The 14,477-nt window shown below is 44.7% G+C and overlaps 1 protein-coding gene across 1 annotated transcript in view; it reads right to left on the reverse strand.

Annotated features, from left to right (window-relative positions):
• EIF2B3 (eukaryotic translation initiation factor 2B subunit gamma) overlaps window positions 1–14,477 on the reverse strand; it is a 95,407-nt gene that overhangs the window by 12,517 nt on the left and 68,413 nt on the right. The window contains exons 8-9 of the mRNA XM_026033457.1: window positions 11,693–11,770; window positions 11,017–11,165 (exon numbers count right to left, since the gene is read on the reverse strand). Coding sequence (XP_025889242.1) covers window positions 11,017–11,165; window positions 11,693–11,770 — 227 coding nt within the window. The remainder of the gene's footprint in view (window positions 1–11,016; window positions 11,166–11,692; window positions 11,771–14,477) is intronic.

Here is a 14,477-nt window from a genome sequence, read left to right on the forward strand (position 1 = left end):
AGCATTAACGCAACTGCATTTGGCAATTCTGTTGCTTGTTAGGCGGAGCAGAACCTATCTACCTCGTGCAAACAGTCTGAGCACTGTGGGAGTACAAGCAGAGCAAGTGGATCTCGGCCACCCTACTCAGCAGCCACGAGCCCCCTTGAGCAGCCTGTCCCCTCTAACAATCCTTTCAACTCCCTTAAACTCCCCTCCTCTGACCTACAGGGAGGCAATGCGAGCAATTACGCTCCAAGCCCCCAGCTCAGGTTGCCCTGGCAAGGTTTCCACCAACACGTTAATAAGATAAAGAGCGACAAAGATGCAGAGCAGACCCCCGCCTGCCTTTGCTCTCGCACTGTCACCAGGCGCTTCCTCTCCAGCGGCGCGGCGCGGGCCATCCTCTTGTGCAACAGCAGCGTTTGCTTAGAGAGAACACCCGGCGCTTGGAAGCGGGCTAGGAAATGAATCAGAGGAGGGAGAACTGCCTGCTGTCCAGCTTGGCTTCCCAGAGGGCTACCAAAGGTGATGGGAAGAGATTCCTCGTTTTCCACCGAAATGGATCCCATCCAAAGCGTGTGCTCCGAAACATCCTCCTCTTCCATCGCTTCCCACCGTTCCAATGAGAGCTTCCCCCTGCTTTGGGAGGGCCTGACTTTTAGGTTCTCACCAGCGATCATGTCTTTGGAGCCCAAGGAGAGCCTTGGGCACGCTACAGCTCTCAGTGCTATCCTGAGGGGCTGTAACTCAAACGGAAAAGGGATTTACGTTGTCGTCGAGGAGTTCACACCGGGGAACACTGGATGTGTGCTCAGGCCCTTCTCGGGGACAGCTTTCCAACTCCCAGGGAAAGAGCAGCACTGTAAAAAAGAAACTGCTGATGACATTAACATCAAAGATAAGGAGGTTTCCTGCCAAGCCATTCGTTGGGAAGGCCAGGCCAGGGAACCGAGATGAACTTGTCTGTGCCAGGTGCTTGCAAATCTACCCTTGTCCAGTGCTAGTGAAAAACACAAACAAAGCACTCTGCCACCCCGGGAGTTTCTTAAAACTTATAAAACCAACCAAATGCAGAAGTTTTAAAACCATACCCAACACCAGGATTACTCCAATCACACAAACCAGCAGTGAATCCGGCTTTTATTGCTCAAGTGGAACAAAACTTCAAGAGATAAAAACACAATTTGTGGGTGTTCCCTTCACCCGCTGACAGATGTAATACAGCCATTTTGAAACCATTTGTAAATGCCTTTTTTTTTTAAATATGCCATAAAGCCTGCCAAGAGAAGTATTTTGGGTGTTTATTTAATTTTTACTATTTTTTTTTTAAATGAAGAGTAAAGAGTAAACTTTTCTTCTCTTTCAGGGTAAAGAGCCCATCTCACAACAATCTGCTGTATTCTCCTTGGACAAATAGCTGCTGTATTTCCTGCCTTGCTTAACAAATAGGTGCTATTAGTCCTCAAAGGTGATCTGACAGCATTCGCTTCAGCGACACTGTTGTGTGTGCGCATATGCACATAGTTGATATACGGCTTTATAATGCAAACCATATTTATTTTTCTTCCTAAAAATGTAGTATATTTTTAAACTTTTCAGCACTGTGAAAACGGATATCTCCTGACCTTAAAATCCAAAGAGCATGTTCAAACCCACAAGAGGAACTAATTTGGGCCGTTTGATTTATGGCTGAAATTGCAATTTGAATTTGTTTTAAGTGTAATCACCAACTGAAAGTCTGGCAGCTCGGTGTTTTTCAGAAAATAAATACAAATATTCAGTGCGTGCCTGCATTCTAGAGAGAGCGTTTTACAAGCCCGGTCCTGCAGCGGAACAGATGTAGATTTGGGCTAGCTAAGACATTAATTCGGTACACAGGTACAAAGTGTGAATGAAAGCATATGAGAGAGTGCATGTGTGTGTGTGTGTGTGTGTGTATTATTTGCCTGTATCGGAGAGACTTTCGGGAAGAAAAACCCCAAAGAGCGAGAACAAGAGCAAAAGGAATAGTGGCCAAGGAGGCATGGGGGGATTACAAGGATTTAGGTCTTTAAACTGCGGACCACCTAACAAGATCACTCCGAAATGCCACTAATTTCAGCTAAGGCCACAGACCCCCCTTCCTCTGCCCTCCCTCTCCCCCTCATTGTAAACAACTAATCCCAGCAGAAAACAACAGAGAGCAAAATGTACACACATTCTGCAACATTCCAGGTCCCGCTTTATCTTTTATTTATTTTTCTAAAAGGTCAGCGTATGTATGGCGCAAAGAGGGGGAGGGGAAGGGAGCCAACAAACCCTCAAGTCCATCTCTTGTGTGGGCTCGAGGGAAGGCGGCAGAAAGCAACGTCCAAGAGCGCACACTGGGAGGCTTTTACAGCGCGGCGGCTCGCGTCCCCTCCCCGGCCTCCGCTTGTGGCCAAGTCGCATAGCTTCAAACCAAAGGCCAGGGTGGTCGATCGCATCGGAGAGGAACCTAAAGAACTGAGAAAGAATTCCATCTCCTGGCGAAATTATAAATAAGGAAGTATTAGGCCCCGAGACAGGCTGATTTATGCAGCCCTGGAACCGCTGGCTTTCGGGGCCGAGTATCAGCCTATAAATCAAACTCTTAAATCAAGGGTGTCAATCGCCGCAGCGCTGAGACGCTTGGCGAGGGAAAGGCGGCTACCCCCGAACGCGGGACGGCTGCCAGGGCGCTGGGTGCCGTAGCTCTTCTTAACCCTCTAAAGTGTAAATCTGAGATCAAACATGCTGGGGGGGCACGGGAAATGCAGCGAGGGAGTGCCGGGCGCGCCGGGAGCGCGCTGCGGGCCGCAGCCCCCTAATTACAGGCTGCCCGCTGGTTATTTAGGGCTCTGCGATTGAAGTGATGAACGCGCCGGGGAGAAAGGGGCTTAAGTAACCGGGGTCAGGCCCCCGCGGGCAGCGAGATGGGGAGGTGTGAATGTCGCGGGCCTGCCGGGCCGCGAATCGCCCGAAATGCCAGGGGAAGCGACCTGGCCTGGTTAGTTTAATCCCCTCGTGCCCGAGGATGGAGATCGGCTCTGTTGGGCAGCAAAGCCAATGAGGTGGCCAGAAGTTAACGCTTAAAAATATAGGCTGGAGGGGAGGAAAGAGGCTGGGGCGGGAAGCTGAGTGCAGCCGGCTGGTAACGTTGGGCCAGGCCTAGGAGTCAGGTCTCCTGCCCCTCCGTGTGAGCTACGAACCAGGGACCCATCCAAGAGCTTCAAGCAGGGGGTAACAGGCCTTGGCAGCCACTTTGCAGACAGAGGGGTAAGAGCCGTGGATTCCCCTGGGAGCAACATCCCCATCCCGTTCTGCCCTGACCAAGAAGATAAGAGCCGTATCAGGCACCTCCACAGTGAGAGGTGGCAAAGTGGCAGGTAGGCGTCTCCCAAAGCCTCCAGCCATCCCTACGGGAATACCCTCGAGCCAGAGAGTCAGTGGCTGGGACGGACACACAGTCACACGGGAGGAGGCACAAAGACCATGGGAAAATAGGCAAGAGGCAAAAAACACTATTAGGAAACTTGAGAACCTGAAATGCTGCTTTCATCAGCATTTATTTTTACGCACTAAGACGCAGAACTCAGGGTACCGTGAATCTCACGTTATGCACTCAAGTAAATACCAAAGACTACAATAGATGCCAACGTACGTGCTATAATTTATAGATACATTTCAAAGCAAGCATTCTTATGTGAATTTGGAGCTTTGATCTCCTGTTTTTCCCCTTGGGGGTAACAAAAACATTCTACCAACCCCCTAAATTCTTCACCCATCTCTGAGGGTGTTTTCACTAAGGAACTCGTTTAATTTCTCTTTCCTAGCCAAGCTCATCACTGTGGTATGGCTCCTTTACACTTCCCCACACCCTAAACATTTTGCATTACATATTGCATATACTTGCCAGCACTCGTATTTTCCAGTGAAAGTGCAACTGACCTTAAAGAATTGCCTCCAACCTACCTTGGGTTGCTTTATTAAGTGAAACTCCGGCTGCCAGGGGAGGTGGCCTGGAAGGTTGTGCCTCACCTCTGAAACTTGGTTAAATTTGGCTCCCCTTGGAACAAACAAATCGGTAGACTTTGATGCAGCCGAAAAGCCCGATTTTGCACCGTTCAGCAAAAGTCACCGAAACGTGTTTTGCAGCAGGAAACCTCCCACATGGGAAAACCGACCTGGAAATCTCTCTAAATTCACTCTTCTACAAAGAGGGAGGGCTGTGTCCTACATGAATTTAAACACACTCAGCTGATGCCCAGGAAACGCTACCTATTTCTATTTTAAGGTAACGAAGCATGTTGATTCCCAGCACTGTGTTGTTTGCTTTACTTGCTCAAGAGTTGGCACAGCCAGGCTGAGAGGGGGAGAGTTAACATATACTGTAGAAAGACACTTTCTCTGGGGGTTTTCAAGGGTAATTCTGGGTTGGGAACTGTATCCCTCCAGTTATTATTCAGTAAATCAAGTCCTCTATTACAGAGGGTAGGTTTACAAGTAAAAGAAGCCTTTCTAAATGTCACCCTTACAAATTGAGCCTGAGTTCTTAACAGCTGAACTGAACTTGTTTAGCCCCACTGTTCCCTAGAGAAATTACAGGAACATTTCTTCCTTTTCCATACCCTGGCTGGGGAAGCTTTTCAAGAACACCACAGGCACTTACACACAGACTCCCATCAGAAATCAATTGCCGTCAGGTACCTCAGAAATACTCCATACCCCTTCTCCATACAGATCCACGTGGCTAGCAGGAGGGAGAAGCTTATTTATTGCTCTGAAATCAGACACAACTCCGGCCACATAAAGAAACAAATCAGCAGAGGGAACGGGCCTGCTTTAAAGTGCCACTTTTCCAAGGTGAGGCATGCTTGAAGTTCAACACCTGATGTACAAGATGGATGGAAAATTGGGAAGAGTTCCCTGCACTATCAGGGAAACATCTGTGTCCGAGATTAAAAGGCAGGTGGTTTATTTAACACAGACTGACATACAAAGAAACTAGCCAGAACAAAAAGCTTTTTGAGTAGTTGCTGGTAGTAATAGTTCAGATATTTGTGATATAAAAGATTCTGTATAAGAAATATTCTATTAGATACAGCACAGTCAGTTGAAACTAATTGAAAACCAGCCCTGTAAGTAGCTCAACTGCTTTCTGCCTACTGTTTTTTCCCAGTTTGTCCTCTCTCTCTCCCCCAATTTATCTTTCTGAAAGCAAACTCAGTGGGCCAGAGATTGTCTCTATTCAGCATCTTACATAGCATGTGCATTGAATTAAGTAGTAAAATGAAAATAATGGTTACTCACCAAAGGAGTTTACAGCATAAAGCCAAGAGGTGAGAGAGGATGGACAGACCATATTTAGCATACAAGCAAAACAAATAACAGCCCTTCCTACAGACAAGCACCATACCTAATTATATCCATACATTTATGCTTATCCACACACTTGATTATCCATATATTTAAACTGAGACGTTCTTCTTTTCCTGAACCATGTTGACATTTTTTCCTTTGCTCTCTGCAATATCTACTCTAAATTTGCTTTTCTTTCTGGGGCTACCCAGAGCTGGGGTGTGGTTAGTATTATAAGAAAAACTGTCTAGAAGACAATAGGCCTCTTCAAAAAATGGTTCCAAAAAAATGAAATGTTTGGGAATCCCAGCACAAACAGAACTTTATTTCCATCTTTGCATGGTGCTGGAAACAGCTTCATCTTCTCAATCCTTTTCATGAGGGAATGTACTATAAAATATATTTTACAATTTCAACAAATGTTGCCTTGGCAATAGGATCATTCCTTTGTACTGTTATTATCCGAGGGAGAAAGACCACTTATGTGCTGAACCCCTAATAAATGCTCAATTCCACCCTGGTTTTAATTAGAACTTTCTTCAAACCACTCACTGCTTCTACATCAGGTGCTGATTTGGCACTATTGAGGAAACAACCAATAAACTTCACAATCAATCTGCAGTTAGTAGTCAATCCATCTCAGCTTGCTTGTTGGTTTTTTTCCTTTACACATTTTCTCATAGAAAAGCAGCAACAAATTGGAGACACGTGGTAAAACCAGAGTAGAATTTAACTGGTCACACGTGGTCTCTCTTCAGTCCATTTGACGAGGAGCACTACAGCAACCGTGCTATCTATTTCAGCACAGGTAGCAGCAACTTGCTTACCAAAATGCAACACATAGTCTAGCATCTTGATATGATGGACCAAGGAATGTTAGTTGTGGCCAGCATTAACAATACAAGTTCTTCTTTCAGGAACTGAGCTCATTTGGTCCTTCAAACTTTTTTTTTCTGAATCTGGTCCACTCTTTCTGCTGAGGCATTTAAACTCACAAAGGTTTTCTACATTTCCCAAAGGGTTTAGTGTAACTTTCCTCTATATTCAAATCACCTCCTTGCAGTTTTCATAACCCACAGCTCTCAGCAACATCTCCCTTGCACTTTGAGTTGCCTGATGCCACAGTGCTTTACTGTGTGCTGCCATCACGTGCAACGTGATCCGAGGCATATCTGCTTTTCTTTTTACTCCCTTCCCCTTCCAACAGCTAATCTCCTGGCACAGCCTCGTACGGGGAGTTTCACCAGTTTTCTCTGTGTAGGATGTGTTTATGTAGTTCCTGCTTGTATCTTTACAAACACAATAAGGAGACCAGGTTATTGTTCAACGTTCATGCCCCTGCACACACACACAATGCTGCGAGTCACATCTGCAATCCCAGCCCTGCAGTTCCTGAACCGCGACTGCCCATTGCGTCAGACGCCCTGGCCATAGTCTGCTGCGAGCTCCCCTCTGCATGGAAGCTGCTGCTTCTCCCACCGCTACTCACATCTTATCATGAACCTTGAGGAGCTTCACAGCACCTTCCTGTGAGGAATCTCTGGACACATCATGTCCAAGTATAGCCACACAGCTGACACTAGCATAAACACAACATCTACCAGTCAAACAGGGAATCTTACTGAGTTGTAAGCAGAAAAATGAAAGCAGCAAGCAAAATCTAAGGCTCAACTCCTCCATCCATATCAAGGCCTCATTTCCTGGAGACAAAGAACGCCCAGATATTTCCACTTGAGCTTTTGATAGGGTTTACCCATATAAAAGGCCACTTTCCAGTACCAAAGGAAACAAAGTTAGCATGCTCAGGTCAACAAAACCAACTGCAAGATTGTCTGCAAGCTCCAACAGCTTTTATTTCTGCGATATGAAGAGTTTAGAGTGGATTTAATGTAACAGAGATCCATGTCTCACTTGCAAACAGTCCCCCACATTGTTACAGATTGTTCCTTTGCAAGTGAGTTATAATGGGATGACTTCTGCACCAAAGACACATGAATGCAGAAATGCAGTGGTGCAGCCCCTCCTCTAGTGCAAACCCAGCAAACAGAAGGCTGAGCCCCAAGATGCTCAACACGCTGAAGACACACACAGCTACCGCAGGCACGTTCCCATACACAAACTTTTCAAGGGACTTACATTTTCAGCTCAATTAATAGATTTTCTCCAAGTGTGTAACTCAGTGGAGTCATTTGTCACTGAGCTCTGGGGAGCCATCCAGGGAAATAAGAACCTTTTCCCTGCTGCAGCCTGTCACCTGGGCAGGCAGCATCTCTCAGCACTTGCACTGTTCTATAAATTACACCCCTCCCAGCTTGGTCAAGTATGTCCATCATTCAGCACATATGTAATCTTTGCAATTTTATTGTCTCCTTGATAGAAGAATTAGCTGCACAGTGGGAAACACATTAAGAAAGGACAACTACCAACTATTTTGGCTGTGTTACTAACTTCTTTAATCCCCTATAATCTCTTCTAAGGGGGATCCATATCTACTCAAATCACTTCACTGAAGACATATATAATGTTATAGAAACACTGCATACCAGGGCTGGGTAAACAAAAAACCCTGCTACTGGTCCTCTAGACTATTCAACACATCAATCATTGCTGACATTGGATCATAATTTCCACACAGAACACAAGGACGCTGTTCAAATGAAGCCCACTTGCCTGATCTATTTAGCTTGGAAGAAACTGGTTCAAAGGATATTGCCTCAGACAAAGCCTCAGTTGCTCCAATAATGAACTAACCACAGCCTAACAACAGGAACCGAGTTTTGTGCAGAGCACCTCATGGTATCCAAACTGCCCTGAAAGAACCTGCTTAGGCTTTTCAAAAGTCGAGACTAAACATTACGAGGCTATTCAAAACCTCCTCCTGGTTTGGAGATGCAATCTGTGAATCCTGAAGCCCCAGAAATCATATATAGCAGGTTCAACGGGTTGCTGGATTCACATTACACGAAAAAAAATCCCCAAAATCCCAATATAAACCCCTTTTGTCTTTTTTTCTGCTATGTTAATATAGTGATTTGAAACTGCTGACTACTTTTCCAGCTGAGAAAGGGGACACACATACACACAAAAAGGAAAAACTAAAGTGAGATTCAGCCTAGAGAAGCTAGACATGATGTAAGCAGTGAAAGGAATTACCAAGGCAGTGCCACGCCTCATCACACATTTTGCTAAACAAACTCCAAATAGTCATCAATTTTTGCATTGGTTTGTTCCCAGCTCCCAACATCCAAAAATGGTTTATCTGATCCTTATTGCTTCCTTAGGTTGTCTAAACAGCTTTGTCTCTCCCATAACATGCACTCTAATGCAGTCTTTGCAGCCTACAACTTCAAGGAGGTATCACTGCAATGAACTCTACTGGGAGTTGCCTTCAGTTATCACTCACGTGTGACTAGGACATAGCACAGCAGTAGCCTATTAGTTTCATCAGGTAGCTCCCATCAGCCTTATAATGTATATTCTTTAAATGATGCAGTTGTTACCCATTTCTTGGTGCGTTTCCAGATTTTTCTAAAGCAGAATACCTTAGATGATGTTAAAATCTGACTGAACTTTGGGATATTTGCTATGCAACAGAAAATGAAATATATCTCTTAGCAGATTTTTATTACGCTCCTTTTGACTTGTATCAGCCAGTATTTACTGACTTCCCAACTACTGTGCAAGACGTTTTATGAAGTTGGTGATTAGATAATGCCTGAGTTATTTAGAGAGGCCTGGGAGAGGAGATGTCTGGAAAGCGGAGCTGTCCACCGTAGACAGTTTAAACAAAATCTCATGAAATTTATCCACCTATTGTAAATGGATCCATCAAAATGCATCAGAATCATCAGCATTTTATCTAAAAAACATCCACTTTAATAAATGCCATAAAAGAAGCAAAGGCCTAAATACAAAGACATTGTTTCCACTACATTACAAGCAGGACTTCTTCAATAAAATGTGGCAGCTAGAACTATTCCCAAATCTCACTACCTGTCACTTCTCACTCCTCTAATCCTAAAGATTATCATTATGCAATTAGAAATACTTCATCAGCACAGCACCTGTGCAGATCTCTGCAATATGAATTACAGTAGGCTTTAAAATAAAGCTCTGAAGTGCACAAGCTTAATTCTAGCTAAGAGGAAACATGGCAAATCAGACTCTAGTGTATCATTATATGATGGCTATGGAGCAGCTGAGGGTGTGAACCTCTGAGACCATCAGGTTCTTCACTGAAGGGTTTTACAGTGGCTTCTACTCTGAGAGGGAGGCACCAGGGATGAAATCAATTTTCAGAAATTAAAAAACAATATTACCCCACATATTGATTTTTCTCTCATAAAAAATAGTATCATACCATGTAATACACACAGAATTATGTGGAGTGCTTAAGATAACAACCTTGAGCTCTGTTTAGGATTTAGTGGAGAATATTACTGCATACCAGTGGAGATAAACACAACTGATTTGAAACTCTTCATAAAAATACCACTGTTGACACACTCGGCCTCCTTCGTCATTTAATGGTAAAGCTACCACACCACTATGACTGTGGCATCAATTCATTAATCAAAATGACAGAGGGTCTCATGATCAAACCAGAGATGTTCTGGTACTTCTTAGGACAGCACTGCTTGTGAAACAGCCATACTGGATTCATTTGCAATTGAATTAGAAACTAGCAATTTTCTATACTCCAAGGAATTCTGATTTATGATGTGCTTGAAATTACTGTGGATATTCAAGGCAAACAGTTGGCAGTAAGGTCCCCTACTTACCTGTAATTTAGTTATGTAACAGTAGTATCCCTCCATAGACCCCACATCCTTTGGGTTTTTTTTTTTTTTTTTGTTTTGTTCTGTTTTTCAGATATGTAGCTTTGAAAGCCAACTTGGCATTTTTTAAGAGCTTGGCCTTTTTCCTGAGGCTCTAGGCAAACCTCAAGCCATGGAGGAGCAGGGAATTTATATAGGCCTGCACAGACTCAATCAGCAGTTTCCTTTCCACTGACATCCACAGGAAGCCAGCTCGCATGGAAAGATGGGGGCCTGCAGACATCAACAATTACAGATAGGCCACTTTTCCCACATTTGGAAAATGAACGGTCAAGGCTACCTATTTATGCAGTGTCCTTAATGTATGGGAAGCGTCTACTAGCTGGCAGATTTTCTCTTTGAAACGTTTATTCACTTTATTACTCAGCACTTGCAGTAGTAAAGCTGCAAGATGACAAAAAAGGACCTAAAAATGACATTTTAGGTGGAGCTGTAATGCTCTAAAGTGTTAACAGCATTTTTAGTTGATAAGTGTACCATTTTAAAGCATATTTCTTATCCCAAATAATTTAAGTACGCTCACAGATCTAGTCATTAAAATAAAGCTTGGAAGGATGACGCACAAGTTCATCTACTTAAACTACTTGGCTATTCTGAAGATGACACGATCCCTTCTTAAAAGAAGAAATATACGTTCCAAGCCTACAGCCTTCTAATTAAATGATTTCACTTGCGCATTTGAGACCTCTTTATAGAGAGTTATTTCTGAGTTAGTCCTTAGAAACACATCTCCTATGATCAACCCACCTACCTGAGGATCTCTTACAATTCCTGACTCCATCCAACTAGAAAAGGAAACAACAAATTGAGGGGGCTGAGATACAAAGAGGTGACATACCCTTCCTCAATTGTGACAGAGTTCATGATGATGCAGTTTGTTATCTTAACTTTGTCTTTTATGGTGCACATGTTGCCAATGATGGAGTGTTTAATGGATGTCTTCTCCCCCACTTGCGTGGATGACCCAATGATGCTGTCTGATCCAACCTAGAGAAGAAGAGAATGAAAACAGGGGCACAGAACCACAATTGCAAGTTCAGTCAGCCCAAATTCACTGCTAGCTTCTGGAGCTCTTTAATATGTGTTTTCCTTACATGTGCTCCATATGGCTGCACGTGTCAAGTACCCATTAACAAGAAATAACTCCGTCACTGGTAGGGAAAAGAATTTAAATTTTGGGCACCTTCCCCTACACAGATGGTTGGCTAGTTCTCCCAAGGTGCATTAGCCCAGCAAAATTCCTTTAACTGTCCTTGCTTTGTAGTCCTAACGAGTGACTGCAGTGTGTGACTCAGGGATAAGGCAGCATTTTTACTGAGCATTTTTAAACGCAAGGCAGGAACCCACGGCTGAGTCCAACAGGAGACTCTGGACCGAATCATTCACACTGTTGCTCTGCACTTCAGAACTCAGCTTCATTTCCAACAGTGGGACTGAACTCTAGCATCACTTGTTGAAGTGAAGGGTGAGCAGACAATTTTGAAGGAGCAGAGAGGGGCAGAAGGAACACTTACCATGCCTCTGTCAGTGACTTGTGCAGATCCATGAACCAACGGTTCTTCTAAACCAAGATTAAGCAATAGCTTAGGAACCTGGAAGAAGAAATCCACATCATTCGTTAATATGACATTGATGTACGAGCATGTGAAATAAATTGCACAAGGCAGGCTTTGGTTTTTGTAGCACTTCCGCATCTACGACTTACAGGAAAATCTAAGTTCCTGCATTTTAAATCTACAACCAGACGTGCAGTTTATCATGTTTCCATTTTATGAAGGAGGCAGGTTCACTCGCACTGCAGTGCACTGCGTGTCTGCGCTCAACTCAGCCTCCCAGCTGTGGAGGAGGAGCGGGTGGATCGGCAGCAGCAAGCGGCTCCAGCAGAGCACAGCAAGACCCCACACCCGATGACACAGGTTTGTTCAGCATCTGCCTTTCCCACCGCAATTCCACATGTTTTGCACCTTTCAGCAACACCTGAGTGACAACCAAGTCGTACTGAATATAAAACAGAGTAAACAGGCATTAAAAGGTGACTACATCCAGCCCACTCAATAAGGTAGCAAGCTGAGGTATAGGCAACAGAAATGTATTTCAGATGTTTAAGGAGAGAGAGACTGAAGCTGATCCAGTGGCTAGTCCAGATGGCAGAAAGCTGCAGAAGAAAAGGCTCTTGACAGAGAGAAGGCAGATGTTAGATAAGCAGACAAAGCAGAGATGGTAATAGAGAGAGACAAGGCCCACAAGGTAGCCAAGAACAAATCCACGGAGAGCAATTCCGAAACTGGCTCCTGAAAAGAAAGGGGAGCCAGCAGAGCAGAAGGAAGGGATACGACTCTATCATTCCTCCTTTCCTGGGTGAAAGCAGAGCCTGCGGCACTCGGCATGGCCAGTGCCAGGCCGGGCCGAGGTCCCAGCCCGCGGCGGAGGTGCTGACAGCGCCGATGAGGGCGGCGGGAGCCGCACGGCAGCGCGCAGGCCGCGCGGACCGGCTCGCGGCGCTGCGGCAGGGCCTCACGCGTCTCTGCGTGACGGAGGGGGCGGCCAAACAAACACGGAACATCGGGAAGGTGGCAAATTCATCCGTAAGTCCTTAAAGGTCACGAGCGTGCCCGAGGAAGATGCAGCGCATGCGAGAGCTGCTGTGGAGCTCCGCTTGTGCTGCGGTCCATCTGCGAAGGCAGCTTGTCTCTCAGCACGGTGATGGACCAGGGGATTGGGAAGGGACACTCCTTCTGCCTCTTTTCTCTATCCAGGCACTTAATTTTACAAAATTATGAGGAATGTTTTATCTTTGAGATCTTTATGGTGCTGTTAAATTTGGCTTGAAGTTGCCAGCAAATTCAAAGTTGCTGTGAAGGTGCTGCCACATGGAATGATTGCGTGAAACCAATTTCTTAAAAAGCTGGGATAACAGGAGCACAAGGCTTGTGAGTGACCATCAAGAAGTAAATCCCACAGATCTGAAGAATTTGGGATCAGACAGGAAAAAATCAAAGAAAAAATCAACAAAAAACATCCTCGAGGTCTCAAATGAGGTGCTTGCAGACAATTCTTTGGATATTCACTGGATATGACCAGCACCCTTCCCTTTCAGCACACAAATACGGTTAAATAGTGGTTTTTATATCATAAGATTTTTACAGTTGCTATTTCACACAGATGCATGAGGAAGAGTCACACCTCCAACCTTTCACTTCAGACATCATTCATTCCTACATCAGCTGGTCTTCACATTTTGCAGACTGCCTTCCCACTAGACTTGTGCTTTGTTTATTTTTTTCTTTCCTTTTTTTTTTTTTAATTTATTTTTTAAATCATAACAAAAGAGGTTATTTCCTTCAGTCCAAGATGCAGACACTACAGAAAAACAGCATTTAACCAGAGTACCGCAAAATAAGCCAGTTTACCTCAGTTATGCTGGCTTGGTGAAGGGAGGCCGTCCTCACCTCACACACAGCAGGGCAGCTGAAACAGGCAGCTCTAATAGACAGATCCCAGTGCCTACCTACAGCATAGGCTGGAAAGATTCCTGCTGTCCAGTTCAGCTCTCTGAGAAGGGAAAGAAGCAAGGGAAGGCAAGAAGCCCTCCTCAGGAGAAAGGTGGTGTGATGAAATAAATAATAAATAAAGGGTTTTACTGGGCAGAGCAAACCCCTTATTAGAATCAGTTGATGACAGTGCAGCCTGAGGGGTGACCCAAGAAAGCTCCTATCTCAAGCATTTGGCTCTGAAAAGGAAGGTTAGACAGGGGGCAGGAGTCAGAGGGAGTGCCTGGGTCAAGGGAAGGTTTAAGATATGTTTGGATTTAATTCATCTTACAAAGAAACTATTTCCTGCTATTGAAGATAACTCCCTCCTGAACCCACCTGCCCACACACAGGCTGCAGGCATCCAGAAACCCAGCTGGAAGTGAAACGAGATGAGTAAAGTGTTTCCTCACCAGAAGGGCAATGGGTTAGGATGCCATTCCTTCCCATGCTACTGGACTGCCCTGCTACTGCTCGGGGAGCCCGTCCTCCTGCACAGCAAAGTTACAGGGCTCGGCTTCGCAGCCAGGGAATCAGAATCTGGTCTGCAAAGACCAAGATAAGGGCAAACCATTCACCAAAATTGCTCATTAGGGCCCAAATAAACAGGTAAAAGAATGCAGATAAATGTAAATGTGCATCTGTTATCAGGATTAGCAAGACAAACAAAATACAGTGGCACTCCTATCGCACAAGCACTCATTAAGCTCTGTTTTATGTTTTACCTCCGCACAGTTTCCTTAGAAATTTTACCATTCTGGAAAAGTGA

The sequence above is a fragment of the Nothoprocta perdicaria genome, unplaced genomic scaffold, assembly GCF_003342845.1.
Source record: "Nothoprocta perdicaria isolate Ctin4 unplaced genomic scaffold, notPer1 scaffold_0, whole genome shotgun sequence".
In the NCBI taxonomy this organism is placed as follows: domain Eukaryota; kingdom Metazoa; phylum Chordata; class Aves; order Tinamiformes; family Tinamidae; genus Nothoprocta; species Nothoprocta perdicaria.